The following is a 24,049-nucleotide window of genomic DNA, read 5'->3' on the forward strand; positions in this document are numbered from 1 at the left end:
GTTGCTATAGCAATAATTTTATTGGGGGGGGGGGGGGGGATAAGGAACAGAAAAAAATAATAAACAAAGACAAAAAAATAAGAGAAATAATAAACCCAACAACAACAAAATAAATTCATCCAACAAAATATTAAAAGCACAGACCCAAAACTAGATACCAGTCCCAAAGTCCTCACGCGGGGAATACATAAAGAGGGATCGACAGTGAAATTGTGGAATGCTGAGTGGTGGGCTGCCTGAGAACCTTGGGGCGCTGGGCTGGGTGAGGTTCGGGAGGTGTGTGTGTGGGGGGGGCTCTCGGTTCCATGGGAGAAGGGGGGCAGCTCCACTCGGCCCACCCGTCCGGTACAGTCTTGCCCATAAAAGAGCTCAGAGTGGGGGGGAAGGGGGGAGACATGGAGTAGAAAGGGCGGTGTGAGTTGAAGGAGGGTGGATGTTCAGGTTTTTGTGGGGTTGGTAGGAGGGAGGGAAGGGGTTGGTAACTCGGTAGGCTCTCATTTTCCGTTTTGCGCTTAATCGTCATCTTCGTCGTCCTCGTCGTCCTCGTCTTCATCCTCTGGATCTCGCTTTCTCTTCTCGCCTTTGCCGGCAGCTTCTGCTGCTCCTGGAGGGGGGGGGGGGGGGGGGGAGGAGAGGCATGTCATGTCTGTGTGAGGGGGAGGAGCTTGGAAAAGACCTCAAGACTTCTGACTTTTAACTCATCCAAACATAAGAGTGAAAATCTAAGGAAATTAAAAGGGGTCATTTCACACTTTTCAAAATGTCTTGTGGCACTGATTGGTACATTCACCAAGGACCCCTAAAAAAGAAGGATAAGACATCACTCGTTCAAATGTTGCATTGGGGCCAGTTCTATTGAAGTGAATGGGGCAGGCATGGTACGTCCCACTATAAATGTGTCGTTTAATCTTGGATTGAAAAATGCTTCCACCAGATTAATGAAAAGACATTATGTTATGTTGACTGATGTTTTTTTTATGTAAATGTGCATGTTTGTTTTCCTTATTATTGGTCTGCAAAAGGATCATGGCTCTGTCCAGCAGCTACATACAGCTCAACTCAAGCCCCTGTTTGGTCCAAAATAGAGCTGGATTAGCTAACAATTTTTCATCATGATACATGACCGAACGGGGGATCGCATCAGTCAACCTCACGTAATGTGTTTTCTTTAATCTGGTTGAAGGATTTTTCAAATCCAAGATGAAACGACACAGATATGACGCTTTATAGTCGGACTTACCCTACCCACCCCATTCACATCAATATAACTGGGCCCAATGCAAAATTTGAACGAGTGATGTCTTATCCTTCTTTTTTAGGATCCTTGACATTCACTAGGCCAGTGGTTTTCAAACTTTTTCTCTCAAGTACACTCTAGTACCTCCACCGACCCATAGATAGTGGTACGCATAACCCCGTTTGGGAACACTGCACTAGGACATGAAGCAGTATGGGGGATTACACACTAAACCAGTAGGTCACAATTAGGTTCCAGGGACACCCGGAGGTCATGTAGTGGGGTCTCAGGGTGGGATGTGGGGATGCTTAAAAATGCCTACTTATTCATTTCAGATCCCTATTAATCACTGCCTCAGCAGCAACTATTCTCCCTGGGGTCTAACAGCAATTACAATATAAAAGTCAACAAGCAAAGCAAAGCAAAAAAAAAACATATAATATGTGACCACTAAGGGGAGCCACTAACTTGACATGAGCCCTGTTGGACTTTTTGGGCTTTCCTGCATACAGTACACTCCAAATTATGTAGTGTGATTTATTTTAATTATATGTTATGTGCAAATAAATTACAATAAAAAAAGACTACTCTCTCTACTAAGCCATCCTGCCACCCCATTACTACCAACACAACCTTTCATAACATGTATTGTTTGTAATTATATACTGTATGGATCTCCATGTATATAAATCTACAGAGATAAAAACACAATGGCTGTTGGAGATAATATGAATGCCACAGTATTGTGTGTTATTCATGGAATTGCCATACATGGTTTCTTTGAGTCTCAGGCCAAGGTAATAGAGTACCGCAGGATTATGAGTCGGGAAGACCCGGAAGCTAGCACCTCTGGTTCCCTCGTCCAAAAGTCAATGGGATTTTTGTATAGGGATTTTGCTTAAACTACGGTAGGCATCTCGCGCGCGTCGATTCCTAGGCTCGCCCACTGTATGGGTTCGCTATCACCCACCCCGCAGCTCGCTGAGCTGGCCCTGCAGCTCGCATACATACGCTCGCCCGCCCTGCACCTCGCCTGCTGTGCGGACTCACTTGCTCTTATGACATCACTGATGATGTCACAATGCCTATGACATCATCACTTCCGTGACAAAAATGAAACAGAGACCGTTGCCCACTTGCTCCCTTTTATAACATAGAAAATAATGTCTGTGTGTATCTAATGCTCTCTCTCGTCCCCAGTGTCTCTGCCCTCCGCGCTACGTTCTACAGCCTTTGTGAGGTGGTTTAGGTGTGTGTGCGCCGAGCCTAGGAATCAAGCGCGTGTGTGAGAAAGATCAAGTGGTGTGTGAGCCCTTAAGTTTACATCGTGCCTATGACATCATCAGTGATGTCATATGATTTGCTCTTATGACATCACTGATGTCAAGCCTGGCTCCAGACCTTCGAAGCCACGCCCACTTCACAGTTGTGGATTTGTCTGTTCTTGGCCTGGCATCGCCATGTGCAAAAGCTTTTTCTCCAGTTGAAAATCCAATCACGGTCGCTGATTGGCTAATGCTGTTGTCAGTGAGTCAGTCTTGCCTGCGAGAGATCGCTGCCTGCTGGAGCTTTATCGGTCTGGGTGGGGAGTAACGTTACGGCGGCCGCGGTAAGTGAAGCCCTGTTCGGCCAGCCGCCCAAGGAAATGTCCCAGCGCAGCCTGGCCTAGCGGAGCTGTCGATAGCTAGAGGGATGTTAATAGATCGATTCATAGCTTGCTTGTTATGTCCAAGTCACGTTTTTCATCAATGGTAAAATTTGTTTTGACAATATGTGGCTTGTTGATATAATTGTTTTACAACTGCCAAATTTACTAGCCAAAGAAGAGATAGCCTGCTGTGTCTGTTTCTGTTATCCATGACTACTTCTAGTGCAGTGCCATCGCCGGTTGCTGTGGACACCTTGGTCTCTAGTGATTGGTTAGGGAAGACCGAAGACCGCCCCTCATAGAAATGCTCTGAAGTGACTTCAGACTAGAAGAGGAAATGAGTTTACGATTTGACGATGCAGTCTGAATATCAGGCTAGCGGTACTCTATACTAGATCCAGGGTTCCTACACATTTTGACCAATGGATTTTCATGACTTCAAAACAAATTTCCATGACCAAACATTTTGTGAAGTCTCGGTGCATACATGAAAACGTGAGTGAGTTATGACATTCTACTTTAAAATGTCACTAGCCTACACTTCACTTACTGTAATGCAGCCTTTAAAACCAGGAAAATACAACATTTATGCCATATCACCATATCCAACATCTAAGACAATATCTAGTCTCATAGCAAAATATTGATATAAAATCGATATATTGCCCACCTCTAATATTGAGTGCCAGAATCAACCTCCGAATGATGCAATTTGAAGAAAAACTACATTATTACGGTAGATTTAATCGATTATCAATCACTGCTTTTAGTTTCAACTTATTTCTGATGTAAATGTGTCTTGTCAAGTTAAATGACCCTGAGGTCAGTTGTTTATTAATTTTAATCACTCACTTTCACTCTTTTGCAGGAATTCAGGTCGCTTAAAATGCTTTGTGGTTGACTAAATCCAGGGATCCACTTTCACTTGACTAACCTGTTCCTGCCTGCTTTTGAGCACTGACCAACTGTAGCCTATTATAACAATGAATACTTGCTATGCTAATATCGCTCATTGATGATGCACAGCCATCGTGTCATTTTACTACAATAATCAGTTTTATCAAAGCTTATATACCATGATCTGATGTCCCCTATACTTAAGTTTATGTGATTTCTTTGATATTTTTGCAACCAGATCACTTATTAAACGCCGTCATGAATAACGTTACTCGGCAGAGGGTCTGCGCTTGTACTGAGCGCATTTCCTTGTCAAACGGGTGAAAAACGTTTGCTTGGCACAAAATAACACTCGTTTGACGACTTATTTGAGGGAATGTAATTATGTCAGTGACGTAACGTAAGCAAAATTAATTCCACATTTCGATCTCTGTGCATGTACAGTCCAAGACAAGACCACGTGTGGTCAGCCTCAGAGCAGCCATGTTTGTTGTGCTGAGCTAGCTACAGCACTGAGTGAGAGAGGAGGGGGGATCGCCCACGGCTGGGAGTCAGAGCACTCGGCACTGCCAGCCAATATCATCGCCAGCCGCCAACTGTCACATACATGTAATGTTACTTTTTTTTAAAGCACGCAAATTATTTTAAACTCAGCGTAAATGAACGTCATGAAAATATTGATTAAACAAATGTCCATGACTTTTCCAAAACCTTGTCGGATTTTATTTTTTTCCAAAACTTTTCCATGACCTGGAAATGGTATTTTAAATTCCATGATTTTCCAGGTTTTTCCATGACCGTACGAACCCTGTATGCAATATATCTATTCTGTTTGTTTTTAATGATTGTTTGTACTTTTAACCGTGTCCTTTAAAACTGCCCCATGTGAGATAAATAAGGTAGAATTGAAGGTGTTGCTTCCTATCTGACTATTTTACATTATGGGAGGCAGCCCATCCAGATGTGTCAAGACTTATGCCATTAAACACACACACCAACACCACAAACAACAACGTAACAACACAATGCAATTGATAGGGCCAAACTGGACCAGCACTTTGTTCATCCTGGCTAAATTCACACAATTGTTTTTGTAATTCTTTAAGGCCTACACATACTCTAAACTCTAAACATACTGTACTTCTGGGTCAAAGCCCTCGCCGAACGCACCGAGGGGTGCGCCGCAGTTGGCGCGAGTATAAAATAATGTAGATGGGGAGCGAGTGAAAGCTATTACCAAGTCTATGCACTACATTCTCTCCTTGGGCTAACTTCTAGTCATTGAAATCCTAGTGAAATCACACAATTTACTAATTTTGCTGGGGATTCCCCTGCGACCCCTCGTCAAGCTGACGTTCGAGTATATAGGACCAGCTGCCGCCGGCAAGGCTCCAAGTTGAGGCTATCGCACAAGTATGTTTTCCTCTTCAGGAGAGACAAACAATGAGTCCTCAGCAGTAAAAGATCGAGCATGGGTCGAACACAGGACATTGCGGGTGCATGGTGTGCACCTAAACCATCATCCACCAGGACACCTCAGCAAGAAAAGATGTTTGAATGAAATCGGAAAGAGACGGTACTCACCATCTTCCTCTTCATCCTCATCGTCATCGTCATCATCATCAACTCCACCATCCTCACCAACGTCTTCCTCCTTGGTGAACAAAATGAGACCAGTTAAAATCACCGGAAACTATCCTTCTGAACTCCGAACCTGGTAGAAACCATTTTGAACTAAACAATCCAAACAAGCTTTTACCTCATCTTCTCCGCTGACCTCCTCGTCATCCTCTTCTCCTTCTACCCCCTCTTCATCTTCATCCTCGTCCTCTTCCTCGTCAAAGTCCTCCTCCTCTCCGTCCTCATCCTCCTCCTCCTCACCTTCTGCAATACAAAGTCAAAACCAGGCTGTCAGCAATAATGTGGCTCAAGTTCCACGGGTGTCCCTTTTTCAAATAGAGCGATGGAATAAATGAAGCCATTTTCACAAGGAAATTAAGTCCAAGTACCGTAAATGTAAAGCCTGTGGCCATGCTGAGGTCAAACTGTAGTCCCATGTTGTTTAAGCAGCCTAGTATTCTCACACTCTACAGGACCAATTGGCTCACTGCATCCACAAGTAAAGAATTCCAGATATCTTGAACCCAAAGAAAAAAGAAGGGTGTCTTACCTTCATCGTCTTCGTCATCGACACCATCTCCGTCCACCTCTCCATCAGAGTCGGAGGCTTCTCTGTCCTCCATGTCATAACCGTCCAGGTAGGTGAGTTGGGGCAGCAGCTTGAAGACGCTCTCCCTGTAGTCATTCAGGTTTGTCACTTCACAGTTGAACAGGTCCAAACTCTTCAAGTTGTCCAGCTTTTTCTGTTGAGCAGAATGCAGAGGTGCACTGTGATGAGAAACTTGAGCAGAATGCAGAGGTGCACTGTGATGACAAACGGGCCTCTGCATCTTGCAGCCATCTCAGAAGCTCTTCCTGTAGATTTTTTCTTTCTTTCTTTCTTTTTTCTAGCTGTATGGGCTTTTGATTCAGTGGGACTCCCCTGGGCTCTTTACAGCAGTGGATCTCAAAGTGGGTTCCTTGAGGTGGTTCCCAGCAAAAAAGGGGATCATTTATTTTCACTATAATTCCATCCGTAAGTAACACAATAACAGAATGTGACTACAGTGGAATCCGCTTATAGTGATCACGGTTATAGTGATCAACCGCTAATATTGATCAAAAAGCTTGGTCCTGAATCATTCCTATACACATGCCGTTTAAATAATTTGCTTATAGTGATCAACACTGCGCTTACAGTGATCATTTTTTGATTTTGAGCCTTGTCCCACCTGAGAACAATGGGATTTTTATTTTTAACTACAGCAATTTTATTATTTTTTACTTACAACCTGCCAAAAATGAGCCAACTACATACAGCAGCGATACTATGTGCATGTCTGTCTGTATATGGAGAGATCGTGGCATGTCTGTCTGTGGAGAGATGGCGGCGTCTCTGTCTACGCGAGGCTGCTGTGTTTGAAACAGCTGGAGGCCTACTGTAACACTGTATGGATTTTTAAATTCAATAACATTCCTTTACATGTACAATGCAATCTTATCAGATGGGGGGGACCCTGGGACAAAGACTTATCAAATGGGGGTCTGTGGTCAAATTTGTGTCAGTTTAGGGGTGCTTGAAAGGAAAAGGTTTGAGAACCATTGCTTATGAGATTGGTTCCAGTGTGTGTTGTTGCAGTTTTATATCGAAACAAGCTCTTCTTAAACTGTTTAAGAATAGCTTGTTACGATATTTAAAACACAACACATGAACAACTGCGCTGCAATTGCAAATAGTTGTTAGTTTTTTGGGGTGGGATGAGCAAAGTGCATTTACACTACTAGGTTGATTCCTAGGCTCGCCTGACCTGCAGCTCGCCGAGCTGGCCCTGCAGCTCACATACGCAGCTCAGCCGCTGTGCGGCCTCGCTCGCAGCTTGGCTGCTGCATGGCCTCGCCTGCTCTATTGGCATGCGCAGCGCACAATTGCACAACTTTGCTTCACTGATGACATCACTCACTGACATCACAATGTCACAATATCTATGACAATCAGTGATGTCACAATTGCTCGAGTGACATCACTGATGATGTCACAATGCTTATGACATCATCAGTGCCTATGACATCATCAGTGATGTCACAAATGCCTATGACATAGTCAGTGCAACAAAAATTGAAACAGAACACAGAACAGACAGAGATTGCCCACTTGCCCCTTTTATAGATCTAATAATAATAGATTCTAGCTGTGGGTGGATTTTCCAGCTGTGTGGGCCACAAAGCTTTAGCCAAGTATTCTAAACTGTTATGATTGTAATAATACCCATTGGGTTGAAAGAGACAGGTTCTGCACCAAGTAAGAGTCAGTGTGAACATTGTGTAGACATGCAGTGTGGCAAGTGTTGATTTCAAATGGCTTGTGACAAATTTGGGAACACATACCAATGGTTCCAACGTACTGATGTCTTTCAATTTGTTGCCACTCAGGTTTAGATGTGTGAGGTTGGGTAGTTTCTCTGCTAAAACATCAAGGCCGCCACTGATTCTGTTGTCGCTCAGCTCCAGCTGAAACCAAGTAGGAGGAAATATTACACTTCCAGTTGGCATTGATCGCAATTCAACCAGCCCACGGAGGCATGACAGTGAAAAGGCATTTTACCTTTTTAAGTTTTCCTAATTTAGGCAGGTTGGAGACTGAGATTAAGCCGACATTGATCAAACTGAGGAACTCCAGGTTGACAAACTCAGCTGTGAGGCCTTCGATTTTTCCTTCATTTGACCGGCAATTGTCAAGGACAAGTTCTCGTACCTGAAGAAAAGAAAAGCAACATCAGAGATTAATTTCACCACTGTTTTATGCTTTCTTTGAGATTATGCTTCAACTCAAAATGTAACGCTACTCTAAAATAAACCAACCCCTTCGTTTTACTATTAACATTTTGCAAACTTCCTTCTTTAAGCCATCACACACTTATCTATTAACATAAACTGCAAGCTTAATGTGACAAGCTGGCTAACAACACAGGGCATTTGATGGGGGTGGTTACTCTCAACAGAATGATCCCTTGACTGTCTGTAAAATCACTAAAGCCACTTTTCAGATGCTACAAAAACATTAGAACAACACGTTTGAAGGCGGAGTTACATTCAGTCAAACAACCCGTCATTTAACACTGGTTGCGCAATTCAGTGTTCGACAAAACGTTGCAAAAAGTTACTGTCAAGCGTAAAAGATCACTATTTCTCCAGTAAAACCTCGAAAAGGCTATAGTGTTTCCATCTGAGTTCGTGTCGTAGTGTGTGTCATTTGTCCGGACACGACATTATTATGCTTATTTGAAACGATCAGAACACGCTGTAGCTTCCTATGGCCTGCTGATGCAGTCACTAATGACAAATGCAATGATTTTTGTTAGCTAGCTCGCTACAAGCTAGCCATTGCCCCTTTTAAACGCTGCCGTGCAGTAGAGGAGCAGCAAGAGAGCTCTGTCTGCCCGCCATTAGCCAACCCAACAGCAACGGAAAGGATTGCGAATATAGCCTTAGTAAAGATTTTTTTCATGTTTTGGTAAAATCAACTTTCATGGGGGAAGTGGAATATACCTTGTCGTCGAGCGAACGACCGATATTGACAGTTTGTTACATGGTACAACATCGTTTTGAGGTCGAAGTGGCGAAGGAAATATTGAGAAGGGAAATTGAGTAAAAACAAAGATGGAGACAGTTCCTTCCTCCCAGAGCTTCAAAGACGACAGAATGACAACATGGCGATTCCTCAGATACAGTATGCAGCTCTCTGAACACTTCGATTGGAAAATGCTATTTGCAGATAGTAATGTCGTAATATAGACATCACTTTAAAATGATCTTCAAATATAACATTTTGTATTATTCCCTGCATGAGTGAAGAAACGCCGACCGTCGAGTTTTTTTGGGCTGCCCACGCATGGAGCGCTGCTGGCTCTGCGTGTCATTCAAGCAGGCTGGCTTATTATTCCTTCCTATATCCAAGCCTTTGGCCTACAAGTTGATACGTCTTAAATGACAAACAATGTTAAGTTTAGCTTTTGACGACGTGTAGCGAGAGGGGAAATGTGATATTTGTATTTTAAGTTTACTACGCGATGTATTTTGATTTCGTTGACCATTGTAGCGAAGGGGGTAATATGGCGGGAACAAAAACACTGGCAGACTGCTGTCTGAATGATTTGTACTCAAAACAATCACTTGGTTATTAGACTCGGAAAATAAGTGTGCTATATTGTACACGATTATAGATGCCAGAATATGAAAGGCTAACGTTACTGTGCAGTGGTGTAGGCTAACGTTATATTTCACGGAATCAGTCTACTGCACACTCCCTCTTTATAACTTGTGTTGATTGAAGCAGGCTAAACATATAAACAATCGCCACATTGCTGGATGATGAAGCATTGCCTTTTGTATGCGTGGAAATACCACCCTGCCAAGAGTTAACAGTGTAACGTTACTAATCGGCGAAGATGTGGATGGCTTGAACCAAGTGACTATTTTTTGTTGGCGTAGCTGAATCAAGGTAACGCTATAGGGTTATTTGAAATGACTAAAGACATTTCGACCGATCACTTATGACTGAGAATGAGCAGTTTAACGTTACATGTCATCAAATCGTAATTTTAGCGTGACCGCTGAAGAGTTTTTTAAAGTGCATTTGTAATAAAGGCGCCCCATTTTAGCAGTTATGCTAGCCCCAAACATGGCTTCCAAGGTCTATATAAAATAAAGCACTCGGCGAATGCCAACCGCGCCGTGGAAAGCAATCATCAATGTAAAGAGAAGTTTACAAATTGTGCCCACAACGTTGGAGTCGAGCTGGATCGTGTGTGCACAATCGACCAAGGAGGCTGCGAAACGGTTAAAACACTGCAATAATGCCAGCAAGCTGAAGAAGAATCGCCTTTTCAAAGTAGCGATTATGTTCGCTTTTCTCGGCTTGTTGCCCCTTCACGCCCAACCCAGAACAGTATAAAGGAATACGCTTGTTATGCTAGTATTTTCCGCCCTAATAATAAATGAGAAACATAACCTAAAGCCCATGTGGTCACCATTGCGTTAGCCACACAGGTCACTCAGAAAGCAAAAAAGTAGCAAGCTAGCTAGCAAGGCTAGCCAGAAAACTAAGGGTTGGTTTTAAAAAGCACGACTCACATCAGACGGTGTCCTGTTTCTTAGCTCCAAGTGGATCCTCTTCTTCATGTCCATCTCGCCCTGTGAAAGTTTAACTTTTCTCTCTTGGGTTTTGGTGGAATATTCAGTCCAAAGGCAGAGAGATGCCCTAATGGAGGGAGAATATGGGACTGTATAATGAACTGAGCCAAACGCTAAGTTAGTCGGGGAGAGGAGAAACCATGGAGGGAAACGGGACTGAAACAAAATATATACTCAATAGCGCCATCTCTGTTCAGAAACGCCCATCGCCTAAAAAAAGGCAATGCAGTCACAAAACATGACGCTGCCCCGAAACAGTGCTATGGTGCAATTTATTTCTGCAAGGAAAGTGATACATTATGTTGAATGGAAATGTTAGACTTATGTCCGTCTAGTCAGGTTGATTATATTGACGAGTGCAATTTATGCATTTTTACACCATATTCAAATTGTACAAAATAGCATTATGCCAATTATAATTTGATAAAGTAGGTCATTATAGTTAAGTTTTGACATGTGTCTAAATAAAGTTCAGGATGGCTCCATAGAAGCATGGCCATATCTGATATATTTAATTTTTTATTTATTCATAGTCTAGGCATAATTAACAGACATCAAACATCACCAAACCCTATTTTGAATATGACTAACACTACCTGTTGCCTTTGAAGGCAAGATAATCTTATCCCATCTTATTTTTCTAATGCACAATTTTTATTGTACTGTAACCCATTGAACAGTGAATTTATAATCCTTGTGTGTGAAATGTGATCAATAAACCCTCCATAATAGATCATTTGTTTTGTATTCTCTTTATTAGTTCATAAACATCAGTCTTGCCCCCTCCCCCTTAGACAGATCGTTAGAGCAGGGGGGTGTATTTGGTTTGCCGTGAAGAGAGCATTGTATATGCACATGGTGGGTACCCCCCTCCCGCCCCTCCATTACTTCCTGCTTAGACCCAAGCTCCCTCAAGCAGAAGTCGCCCTCTGTGCCTCCCTCCTGCACTACCATATACCCTACCACAGAAATATGTATGAATTTATAAAAGAATTGCAACCATGAATCGGCAATATATCAAAGTAATAATGAAATGCTGGTCTAATTTGTGATAGGTGTTACCTTAATGATGCCTAGAGATACCTTGCACTGATATTTGATTCAGTGTTAAATGTACTGAGCACGGGGTCCTGTGCTGTGCAAGGCAAAACAAATGAGGAAATGTGGATCCAATATATGCTTAGATATCTTCTTACTATTCAACACAGACTATTTCAAACAGTCTGTCTTACACATACTATTTCAAACGGTCTGTATTTGACCTTGTATGTGTTAATAAATGTGTAGCCTATTGTACATTAAACTGTTTTGAGATCAGTCTTTGGTAGTTGAGAGAATGTACCAGAAGAGGGCACTGTAAATCTACGTTGACATCCTTCAAACTCTGGGGGTTTTACTGTGCAACAGCAGGGGTGTGTTTTTGGGTGACACTTGACAACTTATTCACATTTGGCTGTAACCGTTCATGCTGATTCTGATCATTGCCTTAGATTAGAAAGATGAGCCTAATTTGGAGGGGGCACATTCTTGTGTTCGTTAGTATTATCAGCTGAGGAGGTCACTGTGTTCAGTCTGTTCAGCCCTTTGACCAGTCGGATCTCAACACTGATACTGCACATACTGGTGATCATCTTAACTTTTTCAAGGTAAGTTGAGTTTGTGTCTGTGTGTATGTCTGAGTTTCCTCTCTTTAAATGCTACAAGTATTTTTTTTATATATAAATGGAATTCATGTAGCATGGTACTGCAAGTTCGACACAAGTGTCTCTCCCTTCTGCAATAGAGTTCATCCCAGTGAGTCCCTCACAGGGAGGATGATATACTGTACTTGCCCTTGCAAGATCGGGTGGAAGTGATATTTTGCCCAGAACGAAATTTGAGATCCTCCTAGGGTTAGGTTTGTGGACTTCAGAATGTGCTTGATAAAATGCATACTACAGCTGACACATAATGAAATAGTTTAGAATAAGCTCGTTATATTCATATCATTTAGAATGTGTGTGTGTGTGTGTGTTCAATATGAGTATAGAAAACTGAACTGCAAGAAGCTCCAACAATACAGAAGTGAATGAATTTAGCCACAGGCCGTCCACATTTCCCCAGCAGTATGGGAGGCAGTCGGCGGTTGAGTGTTATTTACTGTTAGGCAGCTGCTCTGTGAGTGGCTACAACAGACATCAGGCCTCAATGTGCTGTGGGAAGATAGATTGAGAACACGCCCCAAATTGAGCAGCTCCACATCTACAAGATAAGATGTGTATGCCCCTACTCTGCTACTGAAGACACCATTTCATGCTTATTTTCATGGCATCTAATAATGGTTTTGCTGCGTAGTCATCTTCCTGGCCCGCCATACAAAGAGAAAAAGAACACATTTTACAGGATAAATCAAAGCACTTGAGATTTAGTTTGTTTACTGTATGCAGATGTGATTATTATCATCATCATTATTATTGTGTGGAGGAAGGAACAGTTACATATTCAAAATGTCGCTGTTTCTATTCACTTATACCATATAATATGAACCCTCCCACAATAGACAATGTGGACACTAAATAATTGCCCAAAATGAAGTCAAAGCCAATCATTCCCATTGGTAAGCACCAGCTGCAGCACACACACATTTTATTTTTTACTATCAGCTGCTTGCTTTTCTGCGGCTCACATGAGTACAGCAAACTCAGATTGACCCTGCACACACACACAACACAAAAAAAGTTATTTCTCAGTTTGTTAGGTAAATTAGGACAGCAGTTCATATACATGACTTCTGCTTTACTTCCTGGTGATAATCTAGAAAGCAAGTCTATATAGATAGGCTATGTATCCACCCCCCCTCCATTACCACAAACATGCACATTTTATGGCCTAACACACAACACACACAAGTCAATGCACCCTAATGCAGGAAAATGTCAGTCTGTCAGTACTGTGCCAACTGCTCCGCCTTGACAAATATGATAAGAGCAAAGCTGAAAGAACTCTCCCAGTACTATGGTAATGGTTAACCAGATCATTCTTTTAGGGGTGGGAATTGAAATCAGTCAGAACTTATTCCATCTGCATTTCTCCTCTTTCCCGCTCACAATGACTTGAATTCATTCATACCAGGACTCAGAATGGAGGAGACGTTGCAAACAGAGAAACCAGAGTTGGAATACAAAAACCAAGATGACAACCAAGGTAACGTTGGACTTTTCTTTGCTCTATTTTAAAATCGGTTTAATATATGCCAATAAAAAGTACATTAAGAGTCTATAGTTGTGCATTTGCAGGCTGTTTGCTATCTATTGTAAGCTAAGATCTATACAGATATTTTATGCTTACTCTTCTATCTTTTAACTAAGCTGATACATGGGAATCCTTTAATCCAGTGGTTCTCAAAAAAAGTGGGGTCCAGGGACCCCCAGGGGTCCCCAGCAAAAAGGGGAATCATTTCTGTGTACTATAATTCCATCTATAAGTAACAGAATGACAATGTATGGCAGCTTTTGTCATGGTTTCATGTACTTTTCTGTAATAAAACATCTAAAAGCAAAAATCTGATCAGATGGGGACCCTGGGACAAAATCTTATGAATGGGGGGTCCATGGTCTAATTTGTGTCAATTTAGGGGTCCTTGATGTGAAAAAGTTTGAGAACAAGTGCCTTAATCAACTTCTAAACTGAATTTCTAATGAGAAAGAAGTGAAGCATTTAGCCTGTCTACAGTAATGTATTGTAAATCCTAGTGTGAGCTACACATCTAATCGATCATCCTACTCCAGTGTTTTGTTGGCAGACACTGCTTCTATAAAACCAGTCTATATGCCATCAATCACTCACAGTATCCAGGCGTGTGTAAATGCAAAGCTTGTGAAATCATCATGCCATGACATTAAATGCTTTCCTGAACCAGTGGTTGTTAATGATGACACATTTCACAGAATGATACGTGTCTTTGCCTCTGTGGTTATTGGTCTGGTTTCTCTGGATTGCTGTTTTATAGGTGGGATCCGTCGCCGGCTACGGGACAGGGATCTCCTCAGGAAGAGAAAGGCCGAAGCAGAGGAGAAGGAAACTGACCAGTGGGTTTATGGGTAAATTTATAGAAGAGTACAAAAGAGAGTAGAGCGCGCACATCCAGTCAAAATTGCAGGTGCAGGACAAGGGGTCAGTCTGCACACTGCTGAACAAGATGTCTCCCAGACGGATAGATTTCTCTCTTTCTGAAGAAGGTCGTGTGAGACCGAAACGTCAAGAAATAAATCTATCCGTCTGGGAGACATCTTGTTCAGCAGTGTGCGGACTCCACTCTTTTTCTAAATGTATAGAAGAGGCCAGCAAATGTTAGGACGGTGAACTGCACTTCGTTTGGGATAACCGTTGTTGGTTCAAGATTCAAGATTCAATATTTTTATTGTCACTCCGTAGTACAAGTATCACGTGTGAAATTCTTGTGCTGTGTACACTATATAACAGTGTAAATGTAATGATAAATTATGGTTCTGATGCAATAGAGTAAAACATTTGTCATTTTAGTGACACAGTTTGCATTATGGCACACTCCTACTTTACAGTGAGTGGTGAAAACGTTCATTATCAGCAGTCTGGCTCCTTATCACTCGCCTGGTTTATGTTGAATATGGAGCAAGAGGAAACCAAAGGTCTAACTATTGACTCCCTGATTCAGGTCAAGGACTTTGCACTATTAGCTTTGGGAAAAAAAGAACAAAATACATAACACAAAGAGCACTATCGGTGTCCACTGTTGAGGTTGATTACATTTCATTGTACTCTGTTAGGGAGGAGAGCAGGAGGAAAAGGCCGAGAGGCGAGGAGAAGAGCAGCACGGGGAAGAGAGGCAGACCAAGGAAGGCTGATCCCAGGCCCGAGGTTCCTGTTGCTCAAGAGGAGCCGGCGCTGCTTCTGGAAGCTCCAGCGGTAGCGGTGGTGCCCGAACCTGCGGACGTCATCCCGGCTCAAACGATATCCACTCTGATCCCCTTACTCGCTGAGGGCCGCGACCCTTTGGAAGCACAGCCGGCATATATCCCCTCTGGCCCTGCTCCTCTGCCTGTCCTCACCCCGACTATAACACCTTCCCCCGGTCCTGCTCCCGCTCCAGCTACCCTGGACCCTGCCCTTGTTTCAGTCTCAGTTCCTGTTCAAACTCCTGACCAGGCTGCAGCCCCCACCCCATGTGCTGATCCATCCCCAGGCCTAGATGTTGCTCCAGCGCTGGTCCCAGATGTTGCTCCAGCCCCGGTCCCAGATGTTGCTCCAGCCCCGGCCCTGTCTCAAGCCCCTGTTCCAGCACTGGCTCCTGCCCTTTCTTCAGCTACTTTGCAGGTAGAGAGCCTATACACAGAGCCACAGGGAAGGGAGGCCTTTGACCAGGTCCTGATTGAAGACTTGGGCCCTGATGAGGAGGAAGACATCTCTGCATCTCAAGACAAAAGAGCTGATCAAGGTATTAGGGGATAGACTGCCATTGTGTGGAAATAGAAAAGAAAGATCTGAGACATTGCTTGGTTGAAGAGTTCATTTATGAGGTGTTTTACATGGATGTGCATTTGTCTGACTTCTTAACTGTGTCTTATCTGTCTTTTGTAGATTTGACTGAGGAGCCAGCTCTCAACATGCCTCAACAAAATAAAGTATTCTCAATTCCAACCTTTGACCGTCCGCCTCCTCCACAAGAATATCTCCCAGGAAATAGATTCTAACATACACTTTTCAGATGCTGTTCAGAAAGTGATGCAAGCCAAACTTCATCCCCATTGGTTAGATTTTTAGTTATTTTGGTGAGCAGTAAGTTTAGTATGCAGCCTGTTAGTTGATGAGAGCAAACATGTGGAGCATGCATTGCTTCTTTGGTAAATGTGTGAATTCAAACCAAAGCTGTATACTTATTTATTAGAAGTTGTTGCTTTATTAAAGCACATGAATTCTATTTTGTTCCATGTATTTTTGCATTAAGTATACAGCAGTTTGTTGTGCCTGCTTCTATTTAAAAGTAAATTGTAAAACAATCACTGGTAACTATGTATTTGTAATTGAGGATTTATTTTGTCGATTTTTATAAATTTATTTTCCATCTAATAAAAAGCTGCTTTTTGCATCTTTAATTGCATGTCGTCGGTATTCTTACCACCACCACCATCATCAGCAACACATCTAAGCTCATGGCTACCCTCTGCTGTCTGCACGGTGCAACTTCATCGGTGACATACAACATGCATGCGCATAATAGCTGATATTAGTGCTTTTCCAAATACATTTACATTCCAATATACAATAAAATAAAACATATGATATGACAAATGTGATAAATAGCTGCATTGCTCAGCTGAGCATTCGGTAGTCACGTGCAACATCGCTGGTTGGCCAACAAGAAATGACGTGTGCTTCCGCATTGAGATAACCGAGATAACCACACGTGTTGTTTCTGTTTTAGCAGCTAAACGCAGATTGCCGTTAGGTTTTTGGAGCTATTTACCTGTAGTAAGATGTGTCCCCTGTGTGGCAGCTGTAGTGAGCACGTCAGTAAACTAAACCAGCAAGTTTCTGTGATGCGGAAAGAAATCAAGAACCTCAGGTATGTTTGCAACATGTCATGTAGCATAATAGTCATCTGACCGAGAGAATGACACAACTTCATAGCGGTGCTTTTCTATGCTGCAGGCAGATGTTGGACAGTGCAGTTAGATCTCATCGCAAGCACATGACATCGCTCCAGTCCGCTGTGACACATATCGGACACTGTGGACCTGATAAAGGACGAGAGCCACTGCCACCTCTATCGGCACAGGATGCATTAGAACAAGGTGAGAGTCTGAGACCTATTATTTATGCCTATGGGCGAGACCAAGACATTAGTAGCAGTGTGGAGCAAGCCATAACAACAGCAACAATAACAACAAAAGTAAAAAGACATGCGTTTATTCCCGTCAAAACCCTAAGGATTTTAAGGAAAACCCTTAAGGATGATGAACATACTCTGATTGTAGTCTGGGCACCTTCCACCCCGCTTTTTGTCATGGGGGCGTAAACCCCGGACCCAGAATTGACACCGGATGGCAATGCGCCTAACAACGTCTTTGTTGCCGTTAGCTTGACGCGGTGATGTTACCTAAACTAGAGTCTGATCAAAACAAAGCTAGCGTTACATAAAACAAAACGTTCATGCAATATGGCATCTCCGCCACCACCGCCTGACACACCGGTCAAAACGGTGAAAGAGGATTCTGATACTTGGGTCAAATTGTCAAGTTAACGTGAAAGTTGACGAGCTAGAAACGCTGCCATCCGGTCTAGGGCGGGCTCTAGGCCGGACCCAGTAGGGTGACAAAATCAATTGTGGGCGGGAGCCAGGCTCTTTCTCGCCGAGAAGAGCCTGGTGACGCGAGGTTACTCTGATTGCATACGCACACATTACACACACACCTACTTCTAGTGCAGTGGTTCTCAAAGTAGAGTCCGGGGTCCTTGAGTCCTCTTGTTAGGGGCCCCACCCCAGCAAAAAGGGGAATCATTTATTTTCACTATAATTCCATCCATAATGTGTATGTGATGCTGATGACCCTCCCACTCTGTAGTTTCTATTTTCTTTGTTATGGAAATTCGACTTTTATTATATTTAAAACATGCTAAATTTGTAAAATACTGGGTGTTAGATTATTCCCTCTTTGATCAACACGTATCACTTACCAATTCCTCTTCAAATAATCTTGATAATTGTGTGACATTACAGGAAACATCCAGACAGTCCCGATTGGCTACATTAGTTCCTGTTTCTCGGTGAAGAATGGGACGCCCAGACAGCCCACCATTTGTGGCCCCTCCAGGGCAACACTGCGCATCCAACAGAGTGTCTTCAACAACCCGGAGCACGCTCTGGTGGGCCTTGAACACTACTCCCACGTCTGGTAGGTCACGCGCATTGACTGTCACGGGTCACCAAAAAATGGTTCCTTGTGGCAATTTTACTGAAAGGTTGGCAGGCATTCTTCTTAAGTTTGCCATCTTTATTTTAAAGGACTCACAAAGGACAATATTGGGATGATCAGCCTATTGAAGTGCTGCGATCAGATTCTGGGTTTTGGGAGGTTTCGTGTTAAATTTCAGACAGTCGTCAAAATTGCCAGGTAATACAACATTTGAAGTGAAATGTCATTTCAACTTTAAGGAGCAAAAAAATACAGTACAGTGGTTATGTAAAGTGCACACAATATCCTTTATAATGTTCTAGTTTATTGGCTATGGGCCTAAAATGAAACATGTTATATCAGACTTTCACTAATCACTAAAAATGGCAAACTTAAGACCATAGTTGATAAGTCCCTACCAATTTAGCACATCTCTGGATTGAAGACTTTTCTCCACTTCTCCTTTGCAGAAGTGTTCAAGCTCATTCAAATTTCAAGGGACTTGTATATGCATGCAGTATGCACAGTCCCATTGTTTGGACATCCACGATATATTGTATGTCATCAATGTTTCTTTTCTCCATTTTCTACCTACAGGATCGTCTTCCTCTTTCACAAAAACGGGCACCTGAGTTACAAAGCCAAAGTGAAGCCTCCTAGACTGAATGGTCAGAGGGTTGGAGTGTACTCCACACGCAGTCCGCACCGACCCAATGCCTTGGGCCTTACTCTGGCCAAGCTGGATAGAATTTTAGGTAAGAATCATCTGCAGAACATGGCTTTAGCGTGAAATGAAAACGAATGCTAACTGTGTGTGCATGCGTGTGAGTGTGTGGGTTCATGGCATGCTTGTAACAGCTTTGACAGAATGTAGAAATCACATCTTTCCACTAAAATCTCAATGCTACACTAAATGGATGTTCAGACGAAACACACTGGTCTTTCTGCTTGCAATTACATTTGATATAGTGCCCCTCTAATTGGTTCTGTTGTCACATTTAACCTAAAAAATGGCAACAGAACAATTGACTCTGCTGGAAAGTGCCTTGTGAGTCGTGGGACTGGATGCTAATCTACATTGAACCTACAACATCACATTCTTAACTTTCCAGGTGATACAGTCCATCTGTCAGACATTGACATGATCACTGGCACCCCAGTCCTGGACATCAAGCCCTACATCCCTGAGTACGACTCCCCCCACACTAGGGTGGACATGGACCTAGAGCCTCATGAATCGGACGCAGACCCACCCAATGTAGCCGCAGTGTCATTGAACCAGGTGACAAATACCTTAAACCTTGATAAAGACTCCGGACCAGATGCTCAGTTGAACTTAAAGCATGGAAGCAATGACAGCTATTTCAACAATGACCTTCTCTCCAGAGACAAATCCCAAGCTGATATTCCAGACACAGACGATGCCTTATGCCCCAGTTCTCCCAATGTCAATACTCATCCTTCCCTGCCCAAAGATGTCCGTGCTGTGCTGGAGGAGGTCGAGGCTTTCGTGACACAAGGGGAACGTTCCCAGCTGAGCTCTGAGGGAGAGTGCCACGTTTCTGACTCGCCTAGAACCAAGCTACCAGAGTCGGCGGTGGACCACCCTTGTTATGGGGAGGAGGCCTACAGTACCATTGCTGGCTGGATCAGGGAACCCCCTGTTGGCAGTCTGGAGGTTCGCTTCACCCCCCATGCTGAGAGGGAATTGGCGGCGTTCCTGCCCCCACACGTTCCAGGTAAGCAGCGTTCCTGCCCCCACACGTTCCAGGTAAGCCAGTTCAGTGGCTCTTCAAAAGTATTAGGAGGAGAGCCCTACTGTCCATTACAGCAGTGATTCTCAACTGTTTTCACATCTACTCCCATTTGATAACATTTTGTCTTTCGGACCCAAATAATATTTTTATTGTTTGATATGATTTTGTGCAGAATTCTTTGACTAGGTAGAGAGATGACAGTGGAACTCTGATCAAAACAGTCATTCTACATTATCTAATTGTGTTAACTACTTGTAAACACATTAGTGATGAAGTTTAACAATTCATTAAATTGCTGTGGGCCCTGGCAGTCCATTGAGAACCACTGACCTAGACTAGAGGAAAGGGAGATGTGTTTTTCTGCACAAGAGGGCGCTATATGAGGGATCAGCCGAGCAGTATTTTGGTAAACAAACCACGTCACTGGGTGGCAACGGCAATGGAATCCTATGGAGCCTGAGTGGCGCGAGGCTTGAGTGTCTGACGCTAGCCGGATAACTCTATTTACATTTTAAAAACTGCGACAGTTCACACAACTTTAACACGACATGTATATATTATGCATCAAACTCTTGAGCTACTTCTGCTCTCACTCAGAATGTCAAAATATAAGCGATGTGATGTGTAGTTTTTGAGATATTAACGTTTGTTTGGCACAACTCATACTATTAACTGCCGCGGGGTTCCGCATTTCTGGGTGGCAAGTGACGTCACGTTGATTCGTCCTATATTGTGACAGAGATGCTAACCTAAAACAAATCATTCATAGCAGAGCAGAGTGCTGCCACTGTCTGAACATACTCTGCTGCCACACAGGACCTGCTGGAAGTGAGAGACCCAGGTTCAGGTTTCTGCGCGGTGCAGAGGAGGCTGCGGCCGCCGTCAGAGGGGTGCTGTCAGCTGACCCGCGCTCAGTGTACAGGAGGACGCGCTGTGCAGACAAACTCTTCTTCTTCACCCTGGACACGGCTGACATCACCTGCTGGTTCGGACAGGGCTTTGCTGAGGTGCTGCGGGTACGTCCTGTGATGCACCGCTCGGCCTCGCTTTGAGAAACCCCTGGCCTCCACTAAAAGCTCTGGAGCTGAAGAGTCTCACTTTCAGAGAAACAAAACGGAGCCCATCACATGCTCCTGACCTGGATTATATTTCCCTATAATTTCTCTACTTATACATGTGTATTAGACTGATGATTGATCATTTTAACTCCCTAAAAATCAGACAGCTGCTACGCAATAGATAAATTAAACTGTATGACAAGCAGGCAAATAAAATATATTTTGGGGAAATTAGTTGGTTTTCTGTTTGCCTTCATTTTATGTACATTTTTCCTGAGATAATGCTTTAATAGTACAGAAATCTAGATTATGATAGTTTTGTTTGCGTCTATCTTTTGATCCAGTGCACACAAATCTGTGAATATAACTACTTTTTAGAGTGACCTGTCATGTCATGGGCTATCGGAGTATGAGTAAAGTTTCATCTTACTTCAAATACTGTAACTTTCCTAGTTACCCCAGGCATCTGTATGATGGTGGAAATTATGTTTGCACACTTTACTGTATGTGAGATGTATTAGTTAAATGAAGAGTTCTGCTTGGTAAAGGCATGTTGTCTACCATTTGTATCCAGGGAGCTGGCTGGGTGTCTACAACATTTTCTCACAAATTATGTTTTAAAAGTTGTTTTTAATCCATCACAATTCTCTGTGCTTTGTCTTAATTTGCAGTGAGTGAAGTTCCCTCTATCCAGAGTGAAAATAAGCTGAATGATCAACTTCTATCTATGATATGGTCCTCCAAATTGTGAAGAAATACCATTTGAAAATGCCTTTATTTCAAGCCACAGCTGTTAACTGTTTTTGTAGTCATGATGAACAAGGTCATGATTGACATCAAGGGCAGTCAAGAAAAACATCAGATTGTTTCTGTAACAAGAAGGTCAAAGAGCATCCTTGTGCACAGCCAAAGAACAGTTTATCTCCATTGTTTAGGAGGAATTTGCCTACCAGCCTCTGCCTACAAATTGATGGGCAAAGAGGAGGAACTTGTACAACAGACTCAGGCCACTTGAATAGAGATCTAAGAAGGGCAATTTGGGAGAAGAGCCAATGAGGTGCTGGTGCAATTCCTTCCCTTCCAGAAGACTGGAAACGACATGAGCCAGATGGAGGCCTTGCAGGGGAATTCAAGTCAATAATAGACAGGGTACAGGCAAAGGCCATGAGGAGCTGCATGTGCTTCTTTGATCCCAGCTTTGCCTATGAAAATGATGGAAATCCCTTTGAGAATGAGGGGAGCATGGGCTTGAAGGTTATTGGTTCAAAATACGTAATTTTTTGTTTATGAGCATTCTGCAAAGAGTTTGACGATTGATTGGAATACATTGTGTGTGTGTGTGTGTGTGTGTGTAAGAAATGGGAAGAGTGCTTTTATAAGTTGAATTGAAGGAAAAGTAGAATTTGTTGTAGCTAATGTGAATGTGGGAAGAGAAGAGTAGTGGCGTTAGCTTCCTGTGGAGGGCAGCAACATGCTCAAGTGTCTAGTCTGCTGCAAAGTAGAAGAAAATCTGCATGGATAAGAAGCGATTCCTGGCCTTTATTGCTATGGTTTTGAACTGTGCTGCTAGTATAACTGGGAAGACTGAGAGGACTGAAAGGTGGTGGATGTGGTGGACGTATCGATAAAATACTGAGGGACGCATTTGCGCAAACTCAGACAACTGCGTCTGAGTGTTAGTATGGACTAATAGGTCCATGGTATGGACAATATTTATGAATGGGAGCATTTCGGGGTGAAACTGTTATTTTTTGTTCACTGTAAATAAATGAATAAATAAATAATAATAAAAATAAACTACTAGAATTCTAGATATAGCTCAATGTGCAGTGACGTAGTTTAATAGTGTGAGGCAGCAATGCACCAACCCGTGCCTAGTCTGCCGGAAATGTAAAGAAGAAGAAGAAGAAGAAGAAGAAAAAGAGGAGGAAGAAGAACGGACCAATAGCAGAGCTGACATTTGTGTTTGAATGAATCGCGGCTAAAGCTAGCTAACAGAGCTTAGCACCAGCTTTATTTACTTCATTCTTGTCGCTTACAATATCGGCAAACGTTGGTTAACGACTTTATGGTAAGTGTCAGTCTGATATTATTTTACATGTTCTCCAGTGTGATTTATTGTTAGGTTAGTGGGATAACGTAAAGTACCCTCGAGGCGTGTGTTTGTACCATGGATGTATTAAAAGAAACCAAGTTTGGTATGCTAGGTAGCTAACTAGCTAATGCTAGCTAGTAACGTTAACGTTACGCTAATGTTACTTAACCCGCTGCCTTCTTAGCTTAACGTCATTTTGTTTACAAATACGGCGTAACGTTAGTTTCAGTCACCACCAATCCAGTTATAAGGCAACCAAGGTTTTTTGACCGAATTGTGTTTGGACCACGCAAAGCAACTGTTTTGTTTTCTTTGCAGTTGTACAGCTAACGTGTCGTTAGTCTGCCTAGCAGCCAAGAGTGATGTCTTCCATGAAGTCGAGTTCAAATGGGGAAGGCTTGGTAAGAATATTACTGTACTTGCTGCCTTGTACATGATACACAGCGTTAAATTACAACGGAGAAAACAACTACCGATAATAATACGTGTTGTTCTTATTAGCCTTCCACCAGAAGTGGAGAGCGCACACCTTTGAGAAATCTGCAGAATGACATCCTGCATCTCTCATCTCCATCCTCCACGCTCAAATCAAAATCGCTGCGCAATGCTGATGGTGTGAAACTGACAAAGGTAAGTTTAGCAAGGTTCAGAAGACTCG

The 24,049-nt window shown here is 42.9% G+C and overlaps 3 protein-coding genes across 7 annotated transcripts; 2 read left to right on the plus strand and 1 right to left on the minus strand.

Annotated features, from left to right (window-relative positions):
- Positions 1-296: 296 nt before the first annotated feature.
- anp32b (acidic (leucine-rich) nuclear phosphoprotein 32 family, member B) lies at positions 297-11,229 on the minus strand. 2 transcript variants are annotated; one of them, XM_083634820.1, is made up of 7 exons: positions 10,512-11,229; positions 7,984-8,133; positions 7,767-7,889; positions 5,953-6,145; positions 5,542-5,666; positions 5,358-5,436; positions 297-601 (listed from the first exon to the last, which is right to left on the minus strand). In XM_083634820.1, the coding sequence occupies exons 1-7, from the start codon at positions 10,563-10,565 to the stop codon at positions 513-515; spliced, it is 813 nt and encodes a 270-aa protein (XP_083490946.1). In that variant the 5' UTR covers positions 10,566-11,229; the 3' UTR covers positions 297-512. The 2 variants fall into 2 exon arrangements, with proteins under 2 accessions (XP_083490946.1, XP_083490945.1); XM_083634819.1 differs by having other exon boundaries at positions 297-604; positions 5,367-5,436; positions 10,512-10,733.
- Positions 11,230-12,079: 850 nt separating this feature from the next.
- Positions 12,080-16,645, plus strand: hemgn (hemogen). Of its 2 annotated transcripts, none has more exons than XM_083634552.1 (5): positions 12,080-12,217; positions 13,683-13,754; positions 14,560-14,650; positions 15,356-16,023; positions 16,167-16,645. In XM_083634552.1, exons 2-5 carry the CDS (start codon positions 13,691-13,693, stop codon positions 16,277-16,279), a joined length of 936 nt encoding a protein of 311 aa, XP_083490678.1. In that variant the 5' UTR covers positions 12,080-12,217; positions 13,683-13,690; the 3' UTR covers positions 16,280-16,645. The 2 variants fall into 2 exon arrangements, with proteins under 2 accessions (XP_083490678.1, XP_083490679.1); XM_083634553.1 differs by having other exon boundaries at positions 14,560-14,638.
- Positions 16,646-17,028: 383 nt separating this feature from the next.
- trmo (tRNA methyltransferase O) lies at positions 17,029-21,474 on the plus strand. 3 transcript variants are annotated; one of them, XM_083634967.1, is made up of 6 exons: positions 17,029-17,151; positions 17,238-17,380; positions 18,307-18,481; positions 19,079-19,236; positions 19,594-20,220; positions 21,055-21,474. In XM_083634967.1, exons 1-6 carry the CDS (start codon positions 17,063-17,065, stop codon positions 21,288-21,290), a joined length of 1,428 nt encoding a protein of 475 aa, XP_083491093.1. In that variant the 5' UTR covers positions 17,029-17,062; the 3' UTR covers positions 21,291-21,474. The 3 variants fall into 3 exon arrangements, with proteins under 3 accessions (XP_083491093.1, XP_083491095.1, XP_083491094.1); XM_083634969.1 differs by lacking the exon at positions 17,238-17,380 and adding an exon at positions 18,592-18,700 and having other exon boundaries at positions 17,088-17,151; XM_083634968.1 differs by lacking the exon at positions 17,029-17,151 and adding an exon at positions 18,592-18,700 and having other exon boundaries at positions 17,257-17,380.
- The last annotated feature ends 2,575 nt before the right edge of the window (positions 21,475-24,049 follow it).

This window comes from Poromitra crassiceps (assembly GCF_964638095.1).
Source record: "Poromitra crassiceps genome assembly, chromosome: 4".
In the NCBI taxonomy this organism is placed as follows: Eukaryota; Metazoa; Chordata; class Actinopteri; order Beryciformes; family Melamphaidae; genus Poromitra; species Poromitra crassiceps.